The sequence below is a fragment of the Phascolarctos cinereus genome, unplaced genomic scaffold (genome assembly GCF_003287225.1).
Source record: "Phascolarctos cinereus isolate Bilbo 61053 unplaced genomic scaffold, phaCin_HiC Scaffold_8;HRSCAF=390, whole genome shotgun sequence".
In the NCBI taxonomy this organism is placed as follows: Eukaryota; Metazoa; Chordata; class Mammalia; order Diprotodontia; family Phascolarctidae; genus Phascolarctos; species Phascolarctos cinereus.
Genome location: NW_027556291.1, coordinates 73,377,009 through 73,403,342, shown reverse-complemented (window position 1 = coordinate 73,403,342; position 26,334 = coordinate 73,377,009). Strand labels below are relative to the sequence as shown.

Here is a 26,334-nt window from a genome sequence, read left to right as displayed (position 1 = left end):
TGGAAGCTCAAAAGTTTATTTTCAAATATTGAATTTAATGCAGAGAATTGAAAGACATCACAGCCTTAAAACTGTTTTCTTTCTTTGAAGATCCAGGATGACAAACTTGGACTCTGCAGTGAACTTTGAGAAATCTTCTGGGATATTCTTAGAAGCTTCTGTCATCCACAAGAATCCTGGGGAATGAGATATGAGACATGGTGATATATGAGAGGCTGTTCAAAGAAAGACAAAAGGAAGCTAAGCAAAAGAAAAAGACTGTGGGCTAGAAACAGAATAGGACTATTCCCCTTCCCCCCCAATCTAGCATCCCTTCTCCTACAGATGCATGCTCAGATTTAAACACAAATGAGATCAACAGGAAGAAATTCAACACGAGGAAAGCTATACTCAAAGATTAGAAAGACTGTCATGTGGAAGAAGGCTTAGCATTGTCCTGCTTGGCTCAAGAAGGCAAAACCAGGAATAACAGTAAACTTTCCTCCCAACTGGCCATCTCATACTAGAAGGACCTGAAGTAAACGATAACTTTTCCTAACAATTTCTTCAGTGGATGGTTAGTTATAAGTGGATTCTGGGCTCCAAAAATAAATGGTAGCCCCCAAGGCAGGAAGGTATAATGACTAGCCCTTTGGGCTCCAGCTCTTCCATTCACTACCTGTATAAGCAAATGATTCTGCCTTTCTGGGCTTCCCCATCTGCAAGCCACTTCCCCCACCACAAGCTCTCACTCTGCTCCCAGCCAGCTGCATGGAAAAAATGGCCTATCTATCACAGATCTGAAGATTCTTCAAGAGCAGAGGAGACTTTCTTTCTTTTTTTTTATTCCCTTCATTTTTTTTTCTTAATAGTATTTTATTTTTTTCCAATTACATGTAAAGATAGTTTTCAACATTCATTTTTGTAAAATTTTGAGTTCCAAATTTTTCTCCCTCTCTCCCCTCCCCCCTCCCTAAGACAGCAAATAATCCGATATAGGTTATACACGTACAATCATGTTAAACATATTTCTACATTAGTCATGTTGTGAAAGAAGAATCAGGGGGGCAGCTAGGTGGTGCAGTGAATAGAGCATCGGCCCTGAAGTCAGAAGGACCTGAGTTCAAATCTGGTCTCAGACCAAACACTTAACACTTACTAGCTGTGTGACCCTGGGCAAGTCACTTAACCCCAACTGCCTAAAAATAATAAAATAAAATAAAAAGAAAGAAGAATCAGGACAAAAGGGAAAAACCACGAGAAAGAAAAAAACAAAAAAAAATAGTATGCTTCAATCTGCATTCAGACTCTATAGTTCTTTCTCTAGATGTGGTTAACATTTTCCATCACATCTTTTGGAATTGTCTTGGATCACTGTATCAGAGGACACTTTCTGTGTCACGTGACCAACAAGATGGAGAACTAGTCATTTTCTCTGATCCTTAGGACCTCTCAAACTTCTCCAAAACAGAAATTGTGCACCAGAGAGAAAGCAATTTCAGCTGTCTCCACAGTCTAGAACACCAGGAGTTCAAACAAAGTAAAAACTCAGTGAACTAACAGCAGAGGCCAATATTCCTTAGCTTCTAATGTTTGCTCACTCACCATGCTCCCAGCAGCAGGACTGTACAAGCTGACCCATGGGCTTACAAAAGAACTGAACTCCACACACGGACCCTGATCTGTCCTCCCAGTGCCTTCAAGATTCAAACTCCAAATGGTAGACATTTGTTCAATAACCAAGGGACAGTGTTCTGTGCTGCTGAACCAGAGAACTGAAGAATGAACCAACAGCATATGGGGGTGAGGGTAAGGGTCGAGTGGGGTGGTGAGGGAGTAAAGAATGTGCAGAACTCTACTAAGCTTGAGAGAAAGAGCCCAGCATCCAGCTGGGGCCAGCTCTGTCCTGGAAATCACTCGGGGCAGAAACCAAGGCTGGTGAACCCAGTTCAACAGCATGGAAGTACTGAATGGGCAGCATGGGAAAAGGCTGAGATATTTTGACATCTGGCCTCCAGAGAAATCTCTGTCGAGATTTAGAGTTGGGAGAGCTAGTTCAGGTGTGAAAGAATTCACTTAGACCTCTGTAACCATTGGGAGCTTTATTGACGCAAAAGCAGAGGGCTAGCTCTGAAAAGAGGACTAGCAACTTGAAGAGGGACAGGGACAGTTTTATAAGGACAAGATGAGGAAGATGGTTGCTTACAAGATAGTTTTAGAAGTTTTATGGGGGTTAAAGATTAGAGACAGGTCAAGAAAGGATTTTATGGCATAGGATGAAGGAGACGAAAGGAATTCTTTATGGTTTATAGGGCATAAGGGCACAGGTTAAAAATTAAAGAACAGGGGGAACATAGGCTAAGGGACACAGAAGCAATTCTTTTAGTACCAGTTCAAGATAAGGGGGAAAGGACAAGTTACAGAATAAACTAGAGTTTCACAAAGTACTGGAAATGCAATGTTAACCTTCTCTTAACCTTTAGGGCACTGTATGTCTTTTGCTTCACCTCCATCAAAGCAGAGGGAGTCAGAAAGTTAGTGTAGGAAGAAAGACATGTGTAGAGAGACCCACCTGTGGTGAGGACTGTTATGTGTGGTTCATAGGGAGGCAAAATAGATATCTCCTACCTCTTCTCTCTCCACCCTTCTCCAAGGGAGACTTTCATTCCTGCCAGGAGGGGAAGCAGGAGGTTGGAGCTGGAGGCCGCAACTCTTCTCTCCTCAGAGAGAGGGGGTACCAGGCTAGAAGCATATCTATCTGATCCCTTTATATATTGTTCTACTAGGGGATATGATTGAGTTCCATCTAACTTCTGATCCCTTTGACATTTCTGGGGAAAAAGGGGACCCCAAGTTCTATATCCAAGGCTTGATTCCTTTCCCACTGAATGCCAGTTCCACAATGAGCACACATAGTGAATACCAAGGAAACCCCTTTATCCAAATCATAGCAAAACAGAAATCAGAAAAGGTGTATGTAGGAGGATATATAATGGACAATACAAAGTGAAGGAACTCTCCTATTGGGAGAATAACTCAGCCCAGCTGAGAGAGAGGGTCCTAGGTCTCAGCCAAGGGGAAACTCCCTGCAGTCTCTAGGGACGTGATGGAAGCTGCTGGCTCCTGTCAAGTCTTCCCAGAGTCTTATTCTCCCTTTAGCAACCTGAAGGGAGGTTGGCCTCATCCATCTTTTCTCTCCAAGCTTGAAACCAGAAAAGCCTGAAATGACTTGAAGTTTGAAGAGTCCTGAAGAAAGCTGGTGCTCCAAGAGTCCCAAAAGGGACTGGCTTTGAAGAGTCCCTAAGAGGTATTCTGAGGGGGCTGTTCCTTGGAGAATCCTGAAAGGAAATTGTTGAAGGCTGGAACTGTCTGGCCTCCTCACCAACTCTGCCATCCTGCCCTTCACATAGGGCAAGGCATTCATCTATGTCAATAAAGAAAGAGTCCCATACCAATGGACTTTGGGACGGGAGTTACATGGGCAATAGGGGAAAAAAGGGGAAAAAGATTGAAATTACCAAACATCTCAGGGGAAATAAAACTCAAAGACCCTGAGCATAAGCAGATAAATCAACAGGGAAAACATTAACAGCAGAAGGCAATCTGATCTAGTAGAGTTCTGGCATCTCTGAAGATAAAGTAAAAAAAATCAACATTGGCTAAACAGAGCAGAGGGCCTGGAGGATTCTGAATTGCATGTGAGACCGCAGCCAGATGTTCCTGAATGGTTTTTAAAAAGAAATAAGAAGAATTGTGAGGGCAGAATTGATGGCCTGCATAGCAAGCAGATACAATTGGCAGAATAGAAAAACTGGAATCCACAGTGCCAAGCCAGATCAAAGAAACAAAAGAGAAGATAAGTAATTAGAATGCAAATACATGGAAGTGAAAGATCATTTGGAAGAAGAAATGTAGAAAGCAATAATGTTCAAAGAAAGCATGATCTTCATACAAGCAAAAATACTGATCTCAAAAAATTCTAAGTCTTCTAAGAGGAACATAAATCAAAAAACCTGAACATCATAATGCAAGAAATAATACAAGAATACTGCCCAGAACTCCAGAACACAGAAAAGAGTACCAGGCAAAAGAATACATAAATAGCCTCCAGGAAAAAAAACAAAAAAACAAAAAAAAAATTCTAAATTGCAAACTCCAAGACACAGGGTGGTTAAATTTAGCAGTTCCATTGAGAAACAACAAATACTTCGAGCAACTAGGAAAAAGACCATCAGTTAAGGAAAGGAAATTCTAATAACAAAAGACTAATCTCCACACACCAGAAAATGTTGGAGGGAATGGGACTCTTTCTGAAGAGCAGTGGCATTTAGGATACAGCCTGGGATGACCTACTCTGCAATTATCAAAAGAGGGGAAAGATGGATATTCAATAATGTGTTTAAAACATTTCTAGGAAGACCTGCAGAGGTTATTTGCTTCTCAAACATCCTGGACAACAGAAATACAAGAAAGGTAAAAAATACAGCAACCAAGGACAACAGCAACAGCATCACCAACACAATTACAGAAACTATTAAGAGATTTCTGTCAAAATGTACATGAAAAAACAAGGGTGAAAGCTGAAAAAAAAAGGAACATGATTCATATGTATAAAAATATTTATAACAACTCTTTTTGGGAAACTGTGTCATTCCCAGGTAGGGTGGCCCTGGGCAGTATACCAAGAAAGATGGAAGTTCAGAAGCCAGCAGCAGGTGTATGGCTCAGCAACAAAGCCTGGTATCAGTTTCAGCATCTAGCTGGGCCAGCAGAGGAATAACCAGGGCAGGAACCCCAGCCCAAAAGGTAGCTTACAATCCCACCCCTTTGAACCAGCAGAGCTTCTCTGCTGGCTGCTTGGGGCTGAGACCAGCAGCAGCACTCACGCAGACCAGGTTGGGAACTTGCAGAAATCAGACCAGCGGGGCAGTTGCCCCTGGTAGCCCTGCATCAGACCACTATGGAAGCACTGAAAGCTTGCAGCTCTCCGGTCTGAGCTGTTCCTAAGATCCTGGAATACCACAACACTCAATACACCAAGAAAGCAGCAACAGGACCAGCCCAGATCTTCCCTCCAGAAGTGCCCAGAACCTAGCCCTAACATCAAGTCCAAAGTCAGGAAGTAGGTTGGAAGAATGAGCAAACAAACAACAACAACAAAAAAGAACCCCACCATAAAAAGCTAGTAAGTTGACAGGGACACTCAAGATACAAACCCAGAAAAAGAGAACGACTTCAAAACATCTACAAACAAAGCCTGAGGGTAAAAAAAAAAATCCCACAGCTTGGGCACAAATTCAACTAGAATTCCTAGAAGAGATAAAGCAAGAAATAAAAACAGGTATATGTATCTATATCTGTATCTACATCTATATCTATATCTATATCTGTATCTACACACACACACACACACACACACACACACACTTATATACAGTTGAGAAAAAAAATAGAGAAAAATGACAGCTATAGGGAGAAAGAATTGGAAAATGAATTAACAGCTTGGCACAACAGGTATAAAATCTTGCTGAATCAACAAAGTTCTTCAAAATTTGAATGGATGACACAGAAGTCCATAAAAAGAAATTCAAAAGACTGAAAAAAATAGAATAAAATGTAAAGTAGATATCTCGTAAGGAAACATACCTCCTTCACATCAGAGACATAGGAAATTACTAGGGCTGAATTATTGTCTACATGACCAAACAAAAATATCTGTAATGGATATTTTTGCTTAGCTGGTTTTCTTTGTCACAAGAGAAGGTTCAATTAGAGGGTGGGGATGGGAAATAATTGTGTTATAAAGTCATTAATAATATATTTTTTATTTTTCAATCAGCAAAAACCCTCCTTCTCACCCTCCCATTCCAACCCCTCCCCCCATTAAAAACAACAACAACAAACCAAATTACAAACATGTATAGTCAAGCAAAACAAATCTTCACATTGGCTGTGTCCAAAAAAATATTTGTTTCATTCTATATTCTGAGTCCCTCACTTCTCTAACAGGAGGCAAGTAGTATGTTTCATCATTAGTCTATTGAATCATGGTAGGTCATTATAATGATCAGAGTTTCTAATTCTTTCAAAGTTGTTTGTCTTGTTCTCCTGGTTCTGGTTCGCTCATATAATTCTTCCTAGTTTTTTCTGAAACCATCCCCTTCATCATTTCTTCACAGCACAATAGTATTCCATTACATTCATACACCATAACATGTTCAGTCATTCCCCACTGATGGGCATTGCCCCAATTATCCAATTCTTTACAACCTCAAAAAAGAGCTGCTATAAATATTTTTGGAACATCCTTAGTTAAATTTTTTTTTCGCTCAGGACTAATTCTTCCCCTTTCCCTCCTCCTTTTCTGTTGAGTGAAATGTACTTCTGTACTCAACTCATGTATATGTGCGCATGTGTGTGTATTCTTTCCTCCTTTGATCTGTCCAGATGACAAGGTTGAAGTGTCAGCTACTGCCTCCTCCCCTTCCTCCTTGCTTGTGCAGATGTCTCCTTGTGCACTTTCAATGTGTGAGATAATTTCTTCTAACTTTCCTTTCCCTTTCCCCCACCCCCTAACTCCCCAGGGTATTCCCCTTTCTCTTTCTTTCCATTCTTTTCTTAAGATCATCAAGACATAGGGGCAGCTAGGTGGTGCAGTGGATAGAGCACCGGCCCTGAAGTCAGGAGGACCTTAGTTCAAATCCAGCTCAGACATTTCCCACTTACTAGCTGTGTGACCCTGGGCAAGTCACTTAACCTCATTGCCTAGCCAAAAGAAAAAAAAAGAAAAAGAAAAAGAAAAGAAAAAAAAAAAAGATCATCAAGACATAACAGAACCTCCCAGGTCTTGTCTAATTAATTATACTTACTTTATGGTCCCTGATGATAACAGGTTCAGAGGGGACAGTCCATGGATCATTTCCCCATATTTAAACATAAGCAGTTTATCATTGTTTAGTCCCTTATTGTGTTATTCATTCATGTTTACCTTTTTATGTTTCTCTTAATTCCTGTGTTTGAACTTCAAGATTTCTCTACTTTTCATCAGGGATGCTTGGAAGTCCTCTATATCATTAAAGATCCATTTCCTTCTGCATTCCCCACCCCTTTCAGAGGAATACTCAGTTTTTATATTCAAGTTTTATTTGGTATGTTAGTCCTCTTTTTTTTTTTAATCCTGCATCTCTCTAAGCTTCTTTTGTACTTTACTGTTGTTGCAGTTAAATGCTGTCTTCTTAGAGATTGATGAACTATCTTGTTGGTTCTTGTTTTCTGTTTAGCAGCTTCTGAATTTCCCCACCCTTTAGAGTGTAGGGTGAGTTCAGGGAAGACTAATTAATATCTCTGGTGTGATGGCTGCAGAGCCCTTTTCAGGGCTGCTTTCCACCTTTGGTGTCCACCTGTTCCACCTAACTCTCATCTGTGGCTCTAAGAAGCTGTAACATGTGCAGCAGCCACACCCCAATAAACCATTTTTGGCAGACAGGCTAAACCAGGTTGAGGATAACCAAGGGGTCTCAAACTCTTCGGTGAGTTAAGGGGGTGTCTACCCAAAACATATGAAGACCTGCCCCGGTGGAATGGGTAGATAAGAACAATTTGTTCCAATGGCCATGAAGGCAGTTGAAGCAGGCACTGTGGAGTGCTTAGAGCTTGGTTAGATATTGAAGACACCAAAGTCAACAGATTAGAGTGCTTCTCCAAGTGGGAACAGTTCATTGCCAACTTGGAGAGAAAGTTGAGCCAACACATGGTTGGCAACAGTGGAGCAGAGAAGGAGTGGGCAGCTTTCAGAAATTTGGTGTACAGTACTGTATTTACTCATCTGGGCCAGAAAACTCACAAACATCAAGACTGATTTGACAGAAATAATGGGGAGATTCAGAAGCTGCTAAACAAAAAACAAGAACCAACAAGATAGTTCATCTGTCTCTAAGAAGGCAGCATTTAACTATCAAAAGTAAAGTACAATGGAAGCTTAGAGAGATGAAGGATTCTTGGCTCAGTAAGAAGGCTGGTGAAATTCAGTTTTACACTGATAGTAACAATCCAAAGTGCTTTGATGATGCCATGAAGGTTATTTATGGGCCAAAGACTTATGGTGCATCTCAACTACTCAATGCTGATGGAGCCACACTGATCAGTGATAAGGACATGATCCTAGACAGATGGGCTAAACACTTCCACAGTGTTCTCAACAGATCATCATCAATCAATGCTGAAGCCACTGAGTGTATATCTCAGGTTGAAGTCAATCCCTCTTCAGCGGAACTTCCAACTGTAGAAGAGGTTTTGAATGACATTCAGCTCCTCTCATGTGGCAAAGTGCCTGGTGCTGATTCTATTTCAGCTGAGATTTACAAGACAAAGGGTTCACTGCTCGTATAAAAGCTGACTGAAATTTTATGGGTCATATGGCAAGAGGTTATCCTCCAGGAGTTCAAGGATGCTTCCATTGTCCATCTCTATAAAAGTAAAGGTAATAGATTGTTCTGTGACAATCATGGTGGGCGGGGGAGGTCTCTCTCTGAGTCATTGCTGGCAAGAGATGGTCATCTACCTGAAAGCCCGTTGTGGCTTCAGAAAAGGCTAAGGAACGGTTGATATGGTGTTTGCTGCCTTACAACTCCAAGAGAAATGCCAGGAGCAGAACACAGGTCTGTATACAATGTTTGTCGATCTGACATCTGATACTATCAGTCGTGAAGGCTTATGGAAAATTATGTCAAAATTTGGTTACCCAGAGAAATTCATCAGAATTGTCCATCAATTTCATGACAGCATGCTTGCCTGGGTTCTGGATAATGGACTCAAGCTTTCAAAGCTCTCAAGCTTTTCCAGTCACCAATGGAGTGAAACAAGGCTGTATGCTTGCTCCCATGCTTTTTAGTATGATGTTTTCAGCAATGTTGTCAATGAGGACAAAAACAGCATCAAGGTCTGTTACCACACTGATGGCAAATTATTTAACTTGAAAAAGCTACAAGACAAAAGTAGAGGGAGAGTTGGTGCACAATTTTTTGTTCCCAGATGATTGTGCACTCAGTGTATCCTCTGAAGCTGAGATGCAACAAAATATGGATCAATTCTCTGCCACTTATGCTAATGTTGGCCTAACAATTAACACCAAGAAAACAGGTTCTCCACCAGCCAGCACCCTCACCATCCATCCATGGAACTATTATTTACAGCAAGTGGAGAAATTTTGAATACTGTGGATAAGTTTATTTACATTGGCAGTATACTTTCCAGGTATGTATACATAGATGGTAAGGTTGATGTACCCATTGCCAGGGCAAGTTCAGTGTTTGGGAGGCTCCAAAGGAGAATGTGGGAGACAAGAGGTATTAGACTGACTACCAAACTGAAAGTCTACAGAGCCATTGGGCTGACCTCATTGTTATATGTTTGTGAAACCTGGACAGTCTACCAGAGCCATGCCAGAAAACTGAATTGTTTCCATTTGGATTGTCTTAGGAAGTTTCTGAAGATCATCTGGCAGGATAAGGTACCAGACACTGAGGTCCTTTTTTGAGTTAAACTGTGAAGCATTCAAACTCTACTGCAGAGAGTGAAACTGGCCACATTGTTCAAATGCCAAACATATGCTTGCCTAAAAGACTATTTTACAGAGAACTCACACAAGGCAAACACTCACATGGTGGTCAGAATAAGTGATACAAGGACACCCTCAAGGTCTCTCTGAAGAACTTTAGCCTCTATTGTGAGACACGGGAGACACTGGCACAGGACCACCTAGGATGGCATGCCTTCATCAAAGAAAGCGCTATTCTCAATGAGTGAAGCAGAATCACAGTAGCTCAAAAGAAACATGAAATGTGCAAATTTAGAGACATCTCCACTCCAAATGTTCATAGGCACTATTTGTGCCTGACCTGTGGTAGAACCTTCTGAACTCATATTCATCTGATTTGCAATATATTGATGTCATTTTGGTCCTCTTTGAGAATGAAGGACAGCAACCAACCAACTATGTTTCTTTATCTCTTGTCTAAGACCTTCCCGAACTTTGTCTTCACTTTTATGGATGGGGAGAGAGTTCTTGATCAAACAAGGGATAGAAATGGTCATAAAAGATGAAATGGACAGGTTTGATTACATAAAGTCAAAAATATTTTTCACAAAGAAAATCAATGCAATTAAAATCAGGAGAATAATTAACTTGGGGAAAAAAAGCTTTGCAACAAATTGCTCAGATTAAGGATTGATATCCAGGATATTTAGGAAATTGGTACAAATACATAAAAAAATACATATTAGGCATTCCCTAATAGGATTTTTGGCCAATTCTGAAAAAAGGAAAGGCAAGCTATCAATAATCAAATAATAACAAAAGAAATGCAAATTAATACAACACTGAAGCTCCAACTGACACCTGTCAGGTTGGCAAAGATGATAAAAAAGGAAAATTACAATGATTGGAGGGCCATGAGAAAACAGGCATACTGAGGCACTTTTAGTGGAGTTATGAATTGGTCCAGCTAGTCCAGAAAGAAGTAACTCAAAAAGTCACTAAACTGTGCTTAATCTTGGACCCAGTAAAACTGCTACTGGGCAAATACCCCAAAGAGGTCAAAGATAAAGGAAATGAACCTAGAATATACAAAAATATTGATCACAAAAAAAATTAATTAATTAAAAAATATTGATCACAGCACTTTTTGTGATAGCAAGGAGCTACAAGGTGGTTGACCATCAATTGGAGAATGGCTGAACAAATGACAAAAGTGATGATTTTAGAGAATCTTGAGAAACATAAACTGAGGCAGAGGGAAGTGAGCAGAACCAGGAGAATAATTTATATACTGAGGACAACATTGATAAGGAAAACAATTTCAAAGGACTTAGAAACTCTAATCAATTCAGTGACCAATCACATCTACAGAAAACTGAAGGGGAAGCAATCTCCTGACAGAGAGAGAGGATGGCCTCCAAGAGACATATTTTGAGAACACAGCCACTGGTGCATTTATTTTGCTTTACTCTATTAATTGTTACGAGGTTTTTTTTTCTTTTTCTCTCAGTTTTTAATTGGTAGAGTCAGGGAGAGTGGAAGTTAGCAATAATGATGCCCTCCCCCCCCAAAAAAAGAGATCCACTGTGACTTTTTTTAATGCATAGAAAAGAACAGCAGAATGTGCAGACCAACAAGACAGGTTGGAAAATAACATGTTGAATGTATCATATGCTTTAAAAAACCAAAGCAGCAAGTGAGATGAAATGGAAAGTCATGGCTTCATGGAGAATCCTCTTTCTGTGTGTTCTTGTGTGTATGGAAATGTTCTTTGTTTTTGATGTTTCAGTTCAGAATAAAAACAACTTAAAGCTCTCCAGGGATTACACATACAGCCCCTCTAAGCCATAGGCAGTGACTTCAGTAATCTGTGAGTGTAAAGAACTCATCACCTTGGGGCCAATCTGGTGATGGAGATGCCATTCTGAGCTTGCTTTTAAGGAGGATGAGATTGAGAGCATAGGCACATGTGCTCCATCCCTGGAAGGGCCCCACTCAAAGCTTAACTGACTCTAGCAGCCTGGGACCTGCTAGAGTTCAGAGGCCAGGCTCCATTCCAGGCCATTCTGAAGCTTTGGTGTAAGCCTTAGTGGAGGATAGTTTAATTAACCTACTATAAATAACCTTCTGTTAAAATACAATGTGGCATAGTAGAGTTCTGGGCTTGAAATCAGGAAAGATCTGGATTTGAATTTTGTCTTTGCTGCCTTCCAATTCATGGGGCCCAGTGACTATGCAGAAGTCACGTAATCTCTCCTGGGTCTGTTTTCTTATCTGCAAAATTGGACTGATAATAATACCGGTAGTGCCAACTTCATAAGATTCATCAACTTGAACTGGAAGAGACCTTGGAGGTCAGCTAGTCCAATGTCCTTTATTTTATAGATGAGGAAACTGAGGCCTAGAGAGATGAAGCAACTTGACCAAGGTCACCCAAGTAACTAAGTGGCAGAACTGGGATTTGAACCAAGGTTTCCTGACTTCAGATCCAAGATTCTTTTTCTTTGTTTCCCCAAATTTTCTTTCTTTTTTAAAAGTATAACCTTAACAAATATCAACAAATACAAACACTTCTACATATAAAGAACAGAAAAAGAGGATTATGCATGAACCATTAATCTCCATATTTTCTAGATTGTCCTCCAGAGACATAGTCATTGTACTGTCAGAGTTCTGGTTCTTTAAAGTTGTTTTTTGTTATGATATTGCTGTCCTTTTATAACTTGGGGCTCAAGAGCATTTCCACAAGACTGTGAAGAATGATTACTGAATGGTCCATATGAGGGGTAGACTTGGTGAGAGCTTGAGAGAGGCAGAGAGATCCTCCTTCTTCTGGCTTTCAGATTTCAAAGAGGAGACATGCAGTTCTAGACTCTCTTCACAGATAGGTCCTTAAGTGAATAGAAAGGCTTCAGGAAGAAGCTGACATGTAGAGGAGCTGGTACCTCCATCAAGTCCCTCTCCTCAGCTTCCTACACTAAAGGCTTTGAGGAGCTTTCCCTCGGGTGAGATATGGGACTCTCTCTTGGTTGAACTGAGATAGCCCATTCCCAGTGGGAGAGCTCATACATTCTGTATACTGTCTGGTATATTCTCATCTGTACACCTTCTCTGATTTCTATTTGTTGTCTTTGATAAATGGGTTAATTTGCTATTCACTATGTGTGCTCTTTGTGGAACTGGCATTATTTGGTAGAAAGGGAATCAAGCCTTGGATATATACTTTGGAGCACACCTTCATTAAGGAATATCGATCAGGAGTACAGCTTGAACCTCAAAAACCATTTCCCTTGGGGGGAGGATAGATATCATTTGCACTTCATATGCCCTCTCTCTAAGATCAGAGTGGCCAGGCTCTGGCCCTTATCTCCTGCTCCCCTCCTGGCAGGAATCAAAGTCTTCCTTGGAGAAGGACGGGCCGAGGATACTACAGAGATATTTATTCATGCCTCCCTGTGAGCCACATCTAGGCAGACCCATGTGGATGCACATAATGTGTGGGTAACACACACATGCATATGTGTAGCCATCCTATCTCTAGGAAAGGGCGACAGAGATGGCCTTTAATAAATAAATAACACATCTGTAGTAGAACTAAAAAAAAAACCTACTTTCAACACAGGGGGCCAGAATAGTGGGTTTTGCAAGAAAACAGAAATGTGTGACTGAGAGCACAGAAAGATGCTTGGAAAAGTCATTCAAAAGGCTGAGGGCTGACCCCCAGCTTCTTTTAGCTAAGGAGCTCAAAGCATTGTACTAGTTGTAGTAAACTGACTCTGCTAATGCCACTGAGTGATGAGGGTGTTTTACTCACATTGAAATCCTTTGCTTTTCACCAGGATAGAAGAAGCAAGTGACTTCAGGAAGCCGCTGAAATGGAGATGGAGGTTGGACCCTGACTTTCTCCCTAAGCCTTTTGCATTACAGTGAAAGGGAGCAATAGGAGGAAGTAAATTGAATGTCTGTACCTTGTGGGGCCTCCCCCCAGCATTCTTTTCAGGTATTCTGACCATGGCAAAGAATTGGAAATTGAGAGGATGCCCATCAATTGGGGAATGGCTGAGCAAGTTGTGGTATATGAATGTGATGGAATACTATTGTGCTATAAGAAATGATGAACAGGCTGACTTCAGAAAAACCTGGAAAGACTTGTATGGTCTGATGCTGAGTGAAGTGAGCAGCACCAAGAGAACATTGTACACAATAACAGCCACGTTGTGCAATGACTAATATTGATTGACTTAATCCTTCTCAGCAATACAGGGATCTAAGACATCTCCAGAGGCCTCATGATGGAAAATGCTATCCACATCCAAAGAAAGAGCTATGGAGTTTGAATGCAGATCGAAGCATACTATTTGCTTTTTTTTTTCTTCTGTTGTATTTTGTTTCCTCTTTCTGGTGGTTCCTCCTGTTGGTTCTAATTCTTACTTACAACATCACTAATGTGAAAATTGTTTAATAGGAATGTAAATGTACAGCCTATATCAGATTGTGCGCTGTCTTGGGGAGGGAGGTGGGGAGGGAAGGGGAGAAAAATTTAAAACTCAAAAGCTTATGGGAGTGATTGTTGATAAATCAAAATAAATTAATAATAATTTTTTAAAAAGATATTCTGACCATGAGGCAGAGGAGCACCTGGCAACTCTGGTGCCCAGGGCCAGGATGGTTTACCAGGTGGCTGCTGATGGAGAGCTCACTGCCAGAGATAGGAGCAGGCCAGGCCAAGGAGGGACTTACCTGAGGGAGGGAGGCCCAGAGGAAACACAGACACCAAGGAACTTATTTCTTTTTCTTTTTCTTTTTCTTTTTGGTGAGGCAATTGGGGTTAAGTGACTTGCCCAGAGTCACACGGCTAGGCAGTGTTATGTGTCTGAGGCCACATTTGAACTCAGGTCCTCCTGACTTCAGGGCCGGTGCTCTATCCACTGCACCACCTAGCTGCTCCCAAGGAACTTATTTCTACTAATACATCCAGATCCTCATCTTGCCGACATGATATTCAAACATTCTGACATGCCAAGAGGCAGATGGGCCTAGTGGCTAGAGGACTGGCCTTGGAGTCAGGAAGGCCTAGGTCCAAGTGTCACTCCTGACACATCTGGACTACATATAGGGCCATAGGACATTTTACCTTTCAGTGCCCCAGGTACCTCGGAGGTGCTAGGCATGTGCTGACCTGCCTGGGTGGTAGGAATTTCCTTCAAAGAGTTATTGCCTCCTAGTGAATATATTTATTCACAAGTTTATAAATGGTTTATAAATCTCCTTCTGGGGCATCCAGAACTGAATATGATAGTCCAGAGGTTCTTGACCAATGCAGATGACAATAGGACTATGCCCTGCCATGTTGTGTACCCTACTATGCCTCTCTGAATGCAGTTGCCTGTGTTTAGCTGCCCACATAGCACACTGGTGGCTCTTACTGAAGGCCCATGAAAACCTCTAGATCTTTTTTTTTTCTTTCAGATAAAATAGCTATCTAGCTACAACTGTCCCATCAGATTTTTAAAATCTAAGTGCCAGATTTACACTTATTCCTGTTAAATTTCATCTTGTGAGGTATGGCTTATTGAGATAATTTTGTCACCTTCACTTGACTAACAACATCTCTGCCTTCAAAACTTCTCCATAAGGCCCTGTCTGAGAGAGAAGACTTTCACGGTGACATATGGCTAATGGGTTTCAACTTCAAGAATGGGAAACTTACTTTCTGGTAAGAAGAGGTACGCTGGGTAATAGTGGCAGCCACCTTGTACTGTCATTGACACAATGGCTCTTTATGGCTAGCTCAGGTTGCCTGTTTTTCACAGCCTCCTTTCCCTTCTCTCCCTTTCTCTTCCCTTCTCTCTCTTTCTGGCTAGAGCCCCTTTGGATGGACTGCACTTCCTCTCTACCTTCCAACTCCAGCTCTTGTATCACCTTCTTCATGCTCGCAGGGCACCACACCACACCTCCCTTGGTCTAACTTTTCCTAATGATTCACTCTGTCAAGGAGATATAGAAACCAGGGCCTTACGTGAGACAGAAGAGAAAGGATATAATTGCAGAAGAAACCAGAAAAGCATAAATAGCCGACCGTGGAAAGAAGTCCATGATGTTGGTCCAGAGGTCAGTCAGGAAGGAGGACACCTGGGAGCTTCTCCAACTTCCTGCAAGGAACAGAGACATCCTTCGTTGTGAGAAAGCAATGGAGGAGTGATGGCAAAGGAGAGGCTGGCTGGCCTCAGGAGACAGGAGCAAGGCTTGAGTCTTGCCTATGGGGTAGGCCCAAGGGAGAGGGGAAGCTTTCCTCACTCAGGGAAAAGATCCTTGACTTATGTTTGGTTTTTGTGGGTGTTTTGTATTGCCTAGTCTCTACCACAGTGCCTGGTACATGGTAGGTGCTTCAGAGATGATGCCCAACTAAACTGAATTGAATTGAATTGGTTTGCTTTAAAAAGGGGGGGGGAGTGGGGTGGGGCTGGGGGTGGGAGGGAACCTACACCCAACAGCCCCAGATCATTGGTTTTATACAGGCCTGATGTGGGGTTAGAGGTGGAAAGCTAGATCAGTCCCCTGTTTCCTGCCAGCTACTGTGCTCTTGGCCTTCTCTGCCTCCAGCATCCTTCCTTCTCCAGGAAACTCCTCATTGGGAAATCTCATTATGCTGCAAGGTTGAATCTGCCTGGTCCTCACATCTCCTCAGCCCCCTTTGATTGGTCCCTCTGACTAGAGAGCAGGGCCAGGGGCTCCTGGGATTCCATTTAAGGATGGGGGCCAGCACAATCTCTGTACCCTGTACTTCCTCCCCTTCCATCCATTCCTCCCTCCCCATCTGCTTCCTTGTGTGTGTTGACTTCTCCCATTAGATTGTAAACTCCCTGAGTACAAGAACTGTCTTTATGTGTATTTGTATCAGCAGTGTCTGGAGCATAGAAGGCACTTAATGAATGTTTATTGACTATTGAGACGCTAGTTTCCCAATCAGTCCAATATTGTTCCCTGGCATATGGCCAGATCCTGGGCTTCTTGATCCCAGCTGCTCACAGGACCCCAGCTGAGTGTGGTACAGGAGAACAAGGTGAGAGAAGACTAAGTCCCTGCCTCAGGGAGTTTCTAGTCTAGGAGGAGGTTTAGACACATTCATAAATAGAAATGGTACTCATCCATGAACCAGAAGAAAGTGATGCCTCCAATGGAATGTGAGCTCATTCCAGATTGATAAGGCATTAATTGTTTAGGGGCAATGAGGGGGTTCGTTAGTGAGGTAAATAGGACAAAGGGAAGGAGTAGAAGATCATGATATTGTAGAATGGTATCATAGAATACCATGATAAAGCTGGAAGAGAGAGATGGAGAGACATAGAGAGGGGAAGACAGAGAGACAAAGACAGAGAAATAAAGAGAGAGACAGCGAGAAAGAGGGAGAGATAGAGAGACAGAGAAAAAAGAGACAGAGATGGAGAAAGATAAAGACAAACAGACAGACAGAGACAGATAGATGGAGATGTAGAGAAAGAGAGATAGACAAAGAGAAATATAGAGAGAGAGACAGCGAAAGAGAGAGAGAGACAGATGGAGAGAAACAAAGAGATGGAGAAAGACAGAGATAGATATAGAGACAGAGACATGGAGAGATACAGAAACAAAGAGACACAGAGAAAAGGAAAGAAAAGGAAAGAGAGAAACAGAGAAACAGAGAGAGGGATAGAGAAAGAGAGGGAGAGAAAGAGAGAGAGATAAAGAAATAGGTTGAGACAAAGAAAGAGACAGAGAGACTGAGAAAGAGACACAGACAGAGAGATAGAGACAGAGAGACCAAGAGACAAGGACAGACAAAGAGATTGAGAGATAGAAACAGGAACCAAGAGATAGAGAGAGAGAGAGGAAGAGAGAGACAAAGAGACAGAGACATAGAGAGACACAAAGACAGAGAAAAAGAGAGGGAGAAAGATACAGATAGAGATATAGAGACATAAAGAGTCAGTGAGACAGAGACACAGACAAAGAGATACAGAGACAGAGAGAGACAAGGAGAGACTCAGAGATTGAGAGATAGAAACAGGGACCAAGAGATAGAGAGAGAGATATAGAAACTGAAAGAGATAGAGAGACAGAGACAGAGAGAAACAGAGAGACTAAGAGACAGAAACAGAAAGATAGTGATAGAGACAGAGATGGAAAGAGTGAGAAGCAGGACGAGGGAGGGAAAGGTAGAGAGAGAAACAGAGACAGAGAGATGGAGACAAACACAGAAACAGAAAGACAGTGATAGAGACAGAGAGACAGACAGAGGGAGAGAGATAGGAAGAAAGAGGGAGAAAGGTAGAGAGAGACAGAGAAACAAAGAGACTGAGAGAGATAGAGACTGAGAATTAGAGAGACAGAGAAATATGGAGAGACAGAGAGAAAGAAACAGAGATATGGATAGAGACACAGAGATACAGATAGAGTCAGAAGGGCCCTTCTGATGCTGGAAGTCAGCTCACTGGCGCCCCTAGAAACTGGGTTCCCAAGAGTAGAACTGGAAAAGTAGGAGGCCAGAAAATGGTAATTAAAGTTCATGGAGATCTGTATGACAGAAGGGAGTGTGTGGGGGGTGGGGCAGAGAGATTCAGAGCTGCCCTAGGGAAAGCTTCTCAGTATTTATGGGGTATATAAACACTTTTTCCTCTGATGAAAACCCAGTGAGTATCCCATGAGATTAGAGATGAGATTGCCTGGCTTATCTCAAGGACAAGTGAAGCTCTGTCTCGTCAGTCAGCATGTCCATTACTTTTGAATGGCCCCTAATGCTTGGACCAAGTTGGGAACTGAGAAAGCAGCAAGCTTCTCTCCGTGTAACTTGCTCAACTCCCAGATCTTTACAGTGTCTATAGTTCAGGCTTTGGAGTCCAGAACTGGGATGTCTATGTGTTTTTAATCTGTACAAAGAGAGGGAAAGAGGTTCACCTGGTCTTCCCTTCTCCAGGGTTTGATTCAACTGGGGAAGGCCTGAACTTGTCAACAGTGAACCCTCAGTGACCATTTTGGGGTCCTTCACCTCCCATCCTGCCTATCCTCTTAAAAGCTGGAGGCCTTCAGGCAGTTCCTGGATAGCCCTAGTTTCAGTCTGTACAAACACACAGTTTGAGGAGCATAGGGAAAATGAAATCAGCCTTTCTAATCAGGCCAGGGATAAAGCTTTGTGGCCTATAGTCAGGAAGACCTGAATTCAAATCCATTGTCAGATAGTAACTAGCTGTGTGACCCTGGGCAAGTCACTGAACCTGTCTGCCTCAGTGTCCTCATCTGTAAAATGGTGATAATAACAACAGCACCTACCTCCTAGTGTTGTTGTAAGGATTAAATGAGATAAGATTTGTAAAGTATTCATCACAGTGCCTGGCACATAGGTGCTATAGAAATAGTAACTATTATTATTATTATTCCTTTCTGGACCCCACTGACTCCATCTAAGAGCTGAGACACGCGTCATGACTCTGAACCAGCCCAGCCAGAAGACCATCATTTATTTGAAATTCGAGAAAGCAAAAGCAGTGAACATAGTGGGGAGATAGTACAGGCCCCAGTCTTCTGAGGCAAGCTGTACTGCCCTGGGATCTCTGTCTTGCCTAATCAATCACACTACAGTTAGAGACTCACTCAGGATTTCTTGGGCTTCATCATAGTTCTGGTCAGTGTCAAAGGCATAATTATTAGTCTTAAGAGCCAGGATGTGTCTCAGGAGTGGCTTTTGGGCCACTCTCTCTTTAACACCTGTGGCAAAGCTTGATGGTGGCAAACAGACAGCAGATTCCAGGTAGGGGTAGCAAGAAATCAAGATGATAAAGTATAATAGCAGCAGACAGCTGTTGATCAGAGACTGCCCCATGTTTATCCTCTTGATATTAGCTCAGTTTCCTCTCAAGTTTGGCATAGGCTGTTCTGTTGGTCTGGAAAGAGAAAATGATTGCAAAAGATTCCTCCCTAATTCTGTATGTCCAAATTTGTAACACCCTGGAAGCACAAAACATCTGATCTGGGGGCAGCTAGGTGGCACCGGCCCTGAAGTCAGGAGGACCTGAGTTCAAATCCGGCCTCAGACCAAACACTTGCTGCTTACTAGCTATGTGACCCTGGGCAAGTCACTTAACTCCAATTGCCTAAAAACAAACAAACAAACAAACAAACAAAATCTGATCTGGAAGAGTCCTTCAAGATCTACCCCACTCAGTTTGCAGATAGAGAAACTGAGGTTCGGGGGAGAAGGAGAGGCTTTAGTGGCTGAAGTCCCATTTGGAGACTTGTGTCACATATCCATGCCAACCAGTCTTTTAGGGGAAATTCTCATATCCTCAATTTCTCTAGATGTGTTTGTGTTTATTTTGTTAGGTCTGACACTTTACGTCAGCCTAAAGGGTTTCCTGGATTTTGATACTGTTTGTGACACTCTGTGGTACCTGTGTGACCTTGAGCAAGTCACTGCCCCCTCCCACCCCTGGGGCCTTGGGGATAGACTAAATAGTCTCTGAGGGCACTTCCAGCTCTAGAGCTCAAAGCCCAGGAAGTGGTTTTTCTTTCAAAGCAGCAAAGCTGAGTGGGCAGGTGGGGGCTGAGTGGGCACCATTTCCCAGCAGGCCTCCCCTTCTTCCCCTTCCCCATCCTGGAGATGAATGGCACTCACCACAGCAGTGACTTGGAGTGATGAGAGCTCCCTGAAGACAAAATCAGACCGTGGTCTTCCTCTGCCCTCAGGTCCTCTCCAGCTCTGGCTCCAGTTTGCCCTTGAGCTTCAGGAACACTGGGGATAAGACCTTTGTGAGGTCACTGGCTTTGTTACCAAACATTCCTGTGTTGCTCTGACAACAGAGCCTAAGCAGGACTGAATTCCAGCTAGGTGAGTCTTGCCTCTTTTGACACTGTACTTTCCAAATAGGGAATTCATTCATTTAATGAGTTATACTCAATTCACTCTCCTTTCAAGCTCTTTGACCACAGAGAGAAGCCAGTGTCCTCTTTCTCACCGGGGATCCCCTCCTTATCCCCTGGTATGCCAGCACAGGCTTGCCCAAGACATATTGGATGTATCCTCACTCAAACTGTCCCCCCTTTCATTTCTGCCTCACCAAATCCTCCATGGCCTTCAAGGCCCAGGTCAAATGTCTCCTCCTCCAGGAAGCCCTCACTAACCCTTACCTCTGTCCATCAGGAATATTCTTTTAATCTAAGGATGGCCCGAAAGCCACTCTTGAGACGGATCTTGGCTCTCAAGACTGATGATTATGCTTTTGACACTAACCAGAATTATGGCCAAGTCCAAGAAATCCTGAGTGAATCTCTAATTGTAGTGTCATCAGGCAAAACAGCAACCTCAGGGAAGTGTAGCTCAATCTCAGAAGACAGTGGCCCCTACTATCTCCTCACTATGTTCACTGTTTTTGCTTTCTCGCATCTCAAATAAATTATGATCTCCTACTGGGATGGTTCAGAGTCATGATGCATGTCTCAGCTTTCAGATGGGGAAAATGGGGTCCACAAAGGCATAATCTAATCAAAGCCCCTAGTTGAGGAGAAGAAACTGAGGGTCAAAGAGGGGAATAGCCTTACCCTGGGTTCCCCAGGCAGTAAGTGGAAGTACTTACAGACTGAGGCAGCCCTTCAAATAACAGGTTCAAAAAGAATCCAGTTAGAGTTGCATGTAGAGCTCCATGGTAGGCCCCAGACTATCCTCACCTGGGTCTTTGAGCATCTTCCTTCCGGAAGAGCCCTGGGACACATAATGGCTGCTGACTATTCTTTCTTCTTCCCTAGGTTTGGAATGAAGTTGTGGAGACTCGAGGACTGCATTCTAGGATACAGTGACGGGTCAGTCTTTGACAGAATGAGGGCTTGGGTCTACTTTCACACAAGAGATACTGGGGAAGAATAAAGAAGACAAGAAGAGGGCCTGGCCTGGCAGAAGACCAACCTTGAGGTAGAGAGACTACCTCAGAGGTAGGCAGGGTGATTGTCCTTGCTAGTACTGAGTGATGACTTGGGGATGACCATTCTCCTCTGAGGTACAGAGAGGAAGGTAACAAACTATTGCTACTGTAGCCCCAAGTCCACTCCATGCTTTCTAACCTCTCACACTATCACACATGGGGTGGATCTAAGAGACTGCAGGGAGTACAGTTTGGCTGGGCCAAGGAGTGAGGAACCCAGTGAGTGATATGGAGAAAGTTGGTTGGAGTCAGATTATTAAAGGCCTTGAATGCCAAGCCAAAGAATTTAGACTTTCCCTTTGACCTGTGAGTCCTGCATTTTGGCTATGATGTTCCCAGCACTTTTCATTTTGGGGTTTCTTTCAGGAGGTGACTGGTAGATTCTTTCTATTTCCACTATGCTGTCAGGTTCTAAGAGAGCTGGGCAGTTTTATTTCTCCAAACGTAATGCCTAGGGCCTTTTTTTTTTGGTCCATTAATTCTTACTTTTTTTTTTTTCTCCCCAATCAAGTTCCGGGTTTTGGAGTCTGGAGCTGGGAGGTCTATGTTTATACTCTGTGCAAAGAAGGGGGAAAGAGGTCAGTTGTTTTTACTATGAGATACTTTACATTTTCTTCTTTTTTTTTTTCTTTCAGGCTTTTGCCTTTGTTTTAGTATTTCTTGTTGCCTCATATTTGGTCCATTCTAATTTTCAATTTTGTTGCCTGGGCAGCTTTTGTACCTCTTCTGCCAAGCTTTTAGTTCCCTTTCCAATTTTCTCTTCCATAGCCCTCATTTCTTTTCCCATTTTTAACTCATGTTCTCATTTTATTGATAAAAAAAAAAATTAAAACTCTTTTCCTTTAAACTCTTGCTTCATCTCTTCTGGGAATTCTGGTTGAGTTTGTGCCCAAGCTACATTTTTGTCTGAGCCTTTGCTTGAAGATATTTTGGAATCCTCTTTTAGGTCTGTGTCTCAAACATCCTTGCCACCATTATATTATAGTGGAGTTCTTTCTGTGACTGCCCATTCTTCCAACTTCCTTCCTGAGTTGATGTTGGGCATCACACTTCTAGAGGGAAGGTCTGGGCTGGTCCTGTTGCTGCTGCTTTCTCAGGGTACTGAGTGTTGTGTTATTCCAGGCTCTCAGGGATAGCTCAGACTCGAGACCTGTAAGCTCTCAGTGCTCTCAGAGTAGTCTAATCCATGGCAGAGTCTGATTGCTGTCTCCCTGGTCTGAACTCTGCTGGTTTCTGTTCTGGTTTTAAGTCTGAGTAACAGTAGATGCTGCTGGCCTCAAGCCCTTAATCAGTCAGCTGGCAGGCTCTGCTCTGTCCAAGTGGTGGAATTACTTTGAACTGACAGAATTGGTTTCACACCTACAGGCTTCCTTTTGGTCTGGGATTTCTGCCCTAATTATTTCTCTGCAGGCTGAGCTAGAGGCTAAAACATCTTTCCTTTCTCCCCCTCCCTTCCTCTTCATCTTAGTCTTCTTCCCCTCTCTTTCTTGCTCTGTTCCTGGGGTCTGAGCCACACCACCACTGAGGCTGCTGCTGACTTATGCACTTCTTATTTTCTTGATACACTGCCCAGGGCCTCTGTCCCCAGGAATGCCACCCCCAGCTGTAGGTGCCTTTCCCAGTCTGCCCTGGATTTATGATCCCACATTGAGGAGTGGATCACAAAGCTGCAGTGCCCCAGTCTGGCTCTAGTAATAGTAGAGGGGGCAGTAGGATTAAGGAGAGCCTTGTTGTTTAGGAGACTTGAGCTTGTTTGGAAGCAAAAGAGGAGAAACCAGTGGAAAGGGAGAGAGGGAAAATGCAAAATGGAAAAGGAAGGATTCAGGCCAGCAGGTACTGAAGCCACCAGTCATTGCCTCTGCAAAAGGCAGAGGTTGAAGACTAGTTCAGACACTATTCTCTCCAGGGACCCAGTGCTCTTGTCCCCTTCATTTGAACTGAGGAGAGAACCTCTTTTTTTTTTTTTCTGCAACTCCAGGCCCCTTGAAGAAGAGGATGGAGATTTCCTACATACAGGCTGGTGGTGGTGGTGGTGGTGGTGGTGGTATGTGTGTGTGTGTGTGTGTGTGTGTGTGTGTGTGTGTGTGTGTGTGTGTGTGTGTGTGTGTGTGTGTTGGGGGGGGATGGGGAGAAGTGGTACACTCCCCTTGCTCAGTTTCTGGTAAAGAAGGCACATAAAATGTTTGGAGAATAGCATTATCTTCTTCTTCATTACTATCACCATGAAAACCACTATCTCTTATAGTTCCCAAGGAAGAAAAAATCCCCCCCAATCTCAATCACTCTCTTTTCTTTCTCCCTCTTTCTCATACTCCCTCTTTCTCTCCTCTTTCTCCTTCTCCCTTTTCTCACTTTCCCTACCTTCTCTTTTTTTCCTTCTCTCTATCCCTCTTCTTCTCTTCCCCTCCCTCTTGTTCTTCTTTCCCTCTCTTTCTATCCCTGTCTCTCTCCCTTCCTCCTCTCTTCCTCTTCCCAACTGTTTATCTTTCTCTTCTTTTTCTAGCCCTTTCAAATTTTTCCCTCAGAGATATGGATTCTGTCTGAGTTGATTTACGGAAAAGTTCAGCCAAGGAGGACTTCTAGTAAAGGATTAAGAATTGATTTGAGTGGACCCATACAGGCAATTCATTGTTAGCAATGATTAAAACCAACTTGGACTTATTCAGGCCATCCTGGATTGGGGAACATGAATCAGCAGAACCATGTTTGCAGAGACAGTGTAGTTTAATGGAATGCTAGAAATAGTCACAGATAATCCACCTCCCCCACAAAGACAGGTGAGCCCCTCCATTCCAGAGCCAGCTTCTTTTACTCAGTCTGGAGTGTTGCTCCGGCTAAGCTGCCCTGTTCTAGGTGAGGTAGAGTGCGATCCATGTTACTCTTGGGGAGACAAGCTAGCAGGGAGGGGATTAAAGGTAGGAAAGTGGGGGTACCTTCGTTTCTGTTACTTCTATAATAGGTCAAGAGATAGTCAGAAATCCCAGAATTCTCCCTGACCTGTAGTATTTGAATCACAACATCACTAATAGCAGAGGTGGCTGAGATGTTGGGAAGAGAAAGGGGTGGTGGACCAGAAGGGCTGAAAGGGTTAGGAGAAAATTATGGGAAGGGGCTATTCAGAGCAAAGCCTATCCCAACCCTAACCCATTAGTACAGCTGCTGAGTGTCACAACCCAGAACCTCCACTCTCAAAGCAATATGGTTGGCCCAGCTCCAGGGGTGAATCCTCAGGTGTCTGGCAAAGAGCGGAGGCCTCACAGGGTTCACCACGGGGCTGGAATAATCCTGATTGCCCTTGAAGATCTGAAAGAAAAAAAGAGGCATTTTTGTGACTCAGGGAGAGGCAGAGGAAGCCTGGTCTAAGCACTTGACTTTGGCCAAGTGGAGGCAACAGGAGGAAGGACAGACAGATCCCAAATATGATACTAAGAAAGAGGCAAACAAAAGGGACGGGCCACGTAACCCTGGGTTACATGCCTCACTTCCATTCTATGGAAAAGGAGCAGAAGGGTTGGGATGGATGGCCCCTCAGGTCCCCTGCCAACTTGACAGGCTCAGATCCTTCAGGATCTGAAGAGCAGAAGACCAGGGCCCACTTAGCAAGAGGGAGCCTTTGTGCAGGAAGAGACCCAGGCAGAGAAGCAGGACCAAAGCACTCAGGTCCTTAAGGGAGGCACTGCCTCCAAGAGGGCCTCAGCTTTGCCTCCTACAGCCTTAACCAGAGATGGGCTGGAGGAACTGAAGCCTCACCTTCTGCAGCTCAGGATCAAGCTGTTCATGCCTAGTCCCTTTCTGGGAGCTCTGCCCACTGCCTCCCAGGTGTTTCCAGTTTCAAACATGGAAAGGGCTTTAGGGCTGGGTTTCAGTATTTTTCTTTTTTTGTGGGTCCTGGACACCAGGGGCATGGGCTGGTGAAACCTGTGGAGTTCTTCTCAGAATAGTGTTTTTAAGGGCATAAAATAAAATAGATAGCGCCCTAAGATAAACTGAATCTACTGAAATAGTTATATCAAAATGTTTTTAAAACTCCAACAACTCAAGTTCACAGAACCCGAGTTAAGATCCCCACTCTGCCTTAAATCTTTCTTTCTGCACCCATCCCTCTATCAGAGCTTTTAAGTGGTGATGGGACAGACTGGTCCAGCCTTTTCCTGGCACCCTGGCAGTGTGGTCAACCCCCTTTCCCTTGCTCTCTCCCCAGGCATCTTCATTTCTCTCATGACTTTAACTAGTACCTTTGGAGGTGAATGGCAGCACAGTGTACTTAGAGGAAGGAGAGGCCTTTCTAGGTTCAAATCCTGTCTCTGGCACTCACTAGATGTGTGACCTTGGAAAAGTCACTAAGTCCGCTAAGCTTCAGTTTCCTCATGAGTAAAATGAATGAATGAAAAAGTATTTAGTGCTTACTATGTGCAAAGCACTGGGGATACACACAGAAAAGCAAGAAGGTCCCTCCCCTCAAGGAGCTAACCGTCGAACAGAGAAAAGAGGTTTCAGCTGCAAGTAAGATGGAAGGGCCCTAAAATCCTGACGGTGCATTGGCAATGTCATTTCCACAGACAAAACCATGTCTGTTTTTCTCGGTGAGCCATTTAATGATGCTAAGGACTTTGGTGATGAGGACCTCCTTTCCTGCCCACTCAGTAGGTATGGGGGCAGTGCCTTCAGCATCAGCTGCCAGACTGAATCTGCATTAGGGAAGTGTGGTTACTGACCCAGATGATGGCTGTAGAAGCTAGTCTGGAAGCAGGCCCAGTGATCTGTGGGATTTGGGAAAGATGGCAGGCCCTTTCTCCACAGAGGCCACTGCCCTACACAGATGGCCTGGTTGGTGGTTTTGGGGGCAGAGGGAACTGCTACTGCCAAGGCTCT

General features: G+C 43.3%; 2 protein-coding genes across 8 annotated transcripts in view; both read right to left on the bottom strand.

Annotated features, from left to right (window-relative positions):
- Nucleotides 1-24,075, bottom strand: SMIM9 (small integral membrane protein 9). Its single transcript, XM_078147784.1, has 4 exons — nucleotides 20,163-24,075; nucleotides 19,142-19,431; nucleotides 15,534-15,666; nucleotides 1-176 (listed from the first exon to the last, which is right to left on the bottom strand). Exons 2-4 carry the CDS (start codon nucleotides 19,368-19,370, stop codon nucleotides 149-151), a joined length of 390 nt encoding a protein of 129 aa, XP_078003910.1. The 5' UTR covers nucleotides 19,371-19,431; nucleotides 20,163-24,075; the 3' UTR covers nucleotides 1-148.
- A 92-nt stretch (nucleotides 24,076-24,167) lies between these two features.
- Nucleotides 24,168-26,334, bottom strand: part of F8 (coagulation factor VIII) — a 137,647-nt gene continuing 135,480 nt past the window's right edge. For all 7 annotated transcript variants that reach the window (XM_020975580.2, XM_020975583.2, XM_020975581.2 and 4 more), the window contains one exon: nucleotides 24,168-24,765. In XM_020975580.2, the coding sequence (XP_020831239.1) occupies nucleotides 24,610-24,765 (156 nt within the window). In that variant the 3' untranslated portion in view covers nucleotides 24,168-24,609. The remainder of the gene's footprint in view (nucleotides 24,766-26,334) is intronic.

Coding starts and splice junctions, on each gene's coding strand:
- SMIM9 (XM_078147784.1), bottom strand. CDS start 19,370: ATGGGGCAGTCTCTGATCAACAGCTGTCTGCTGCTATTATACTTTATC. Junction 15,667..19,141: donor TGAAGCCCAAGAAATCCTGA/GTGAGTCTCTAA, acceptor TGTTCCTTGCAG/GAAGTTGGAGAAGCTCCCAG. Junction 177..15,533: donor TCCTTTCTCTTCTGTCTCAC/GTAAGGCCCTGG, acceptor CTCATTCCCCAG/GATTCTTGTGGATGACAGAA.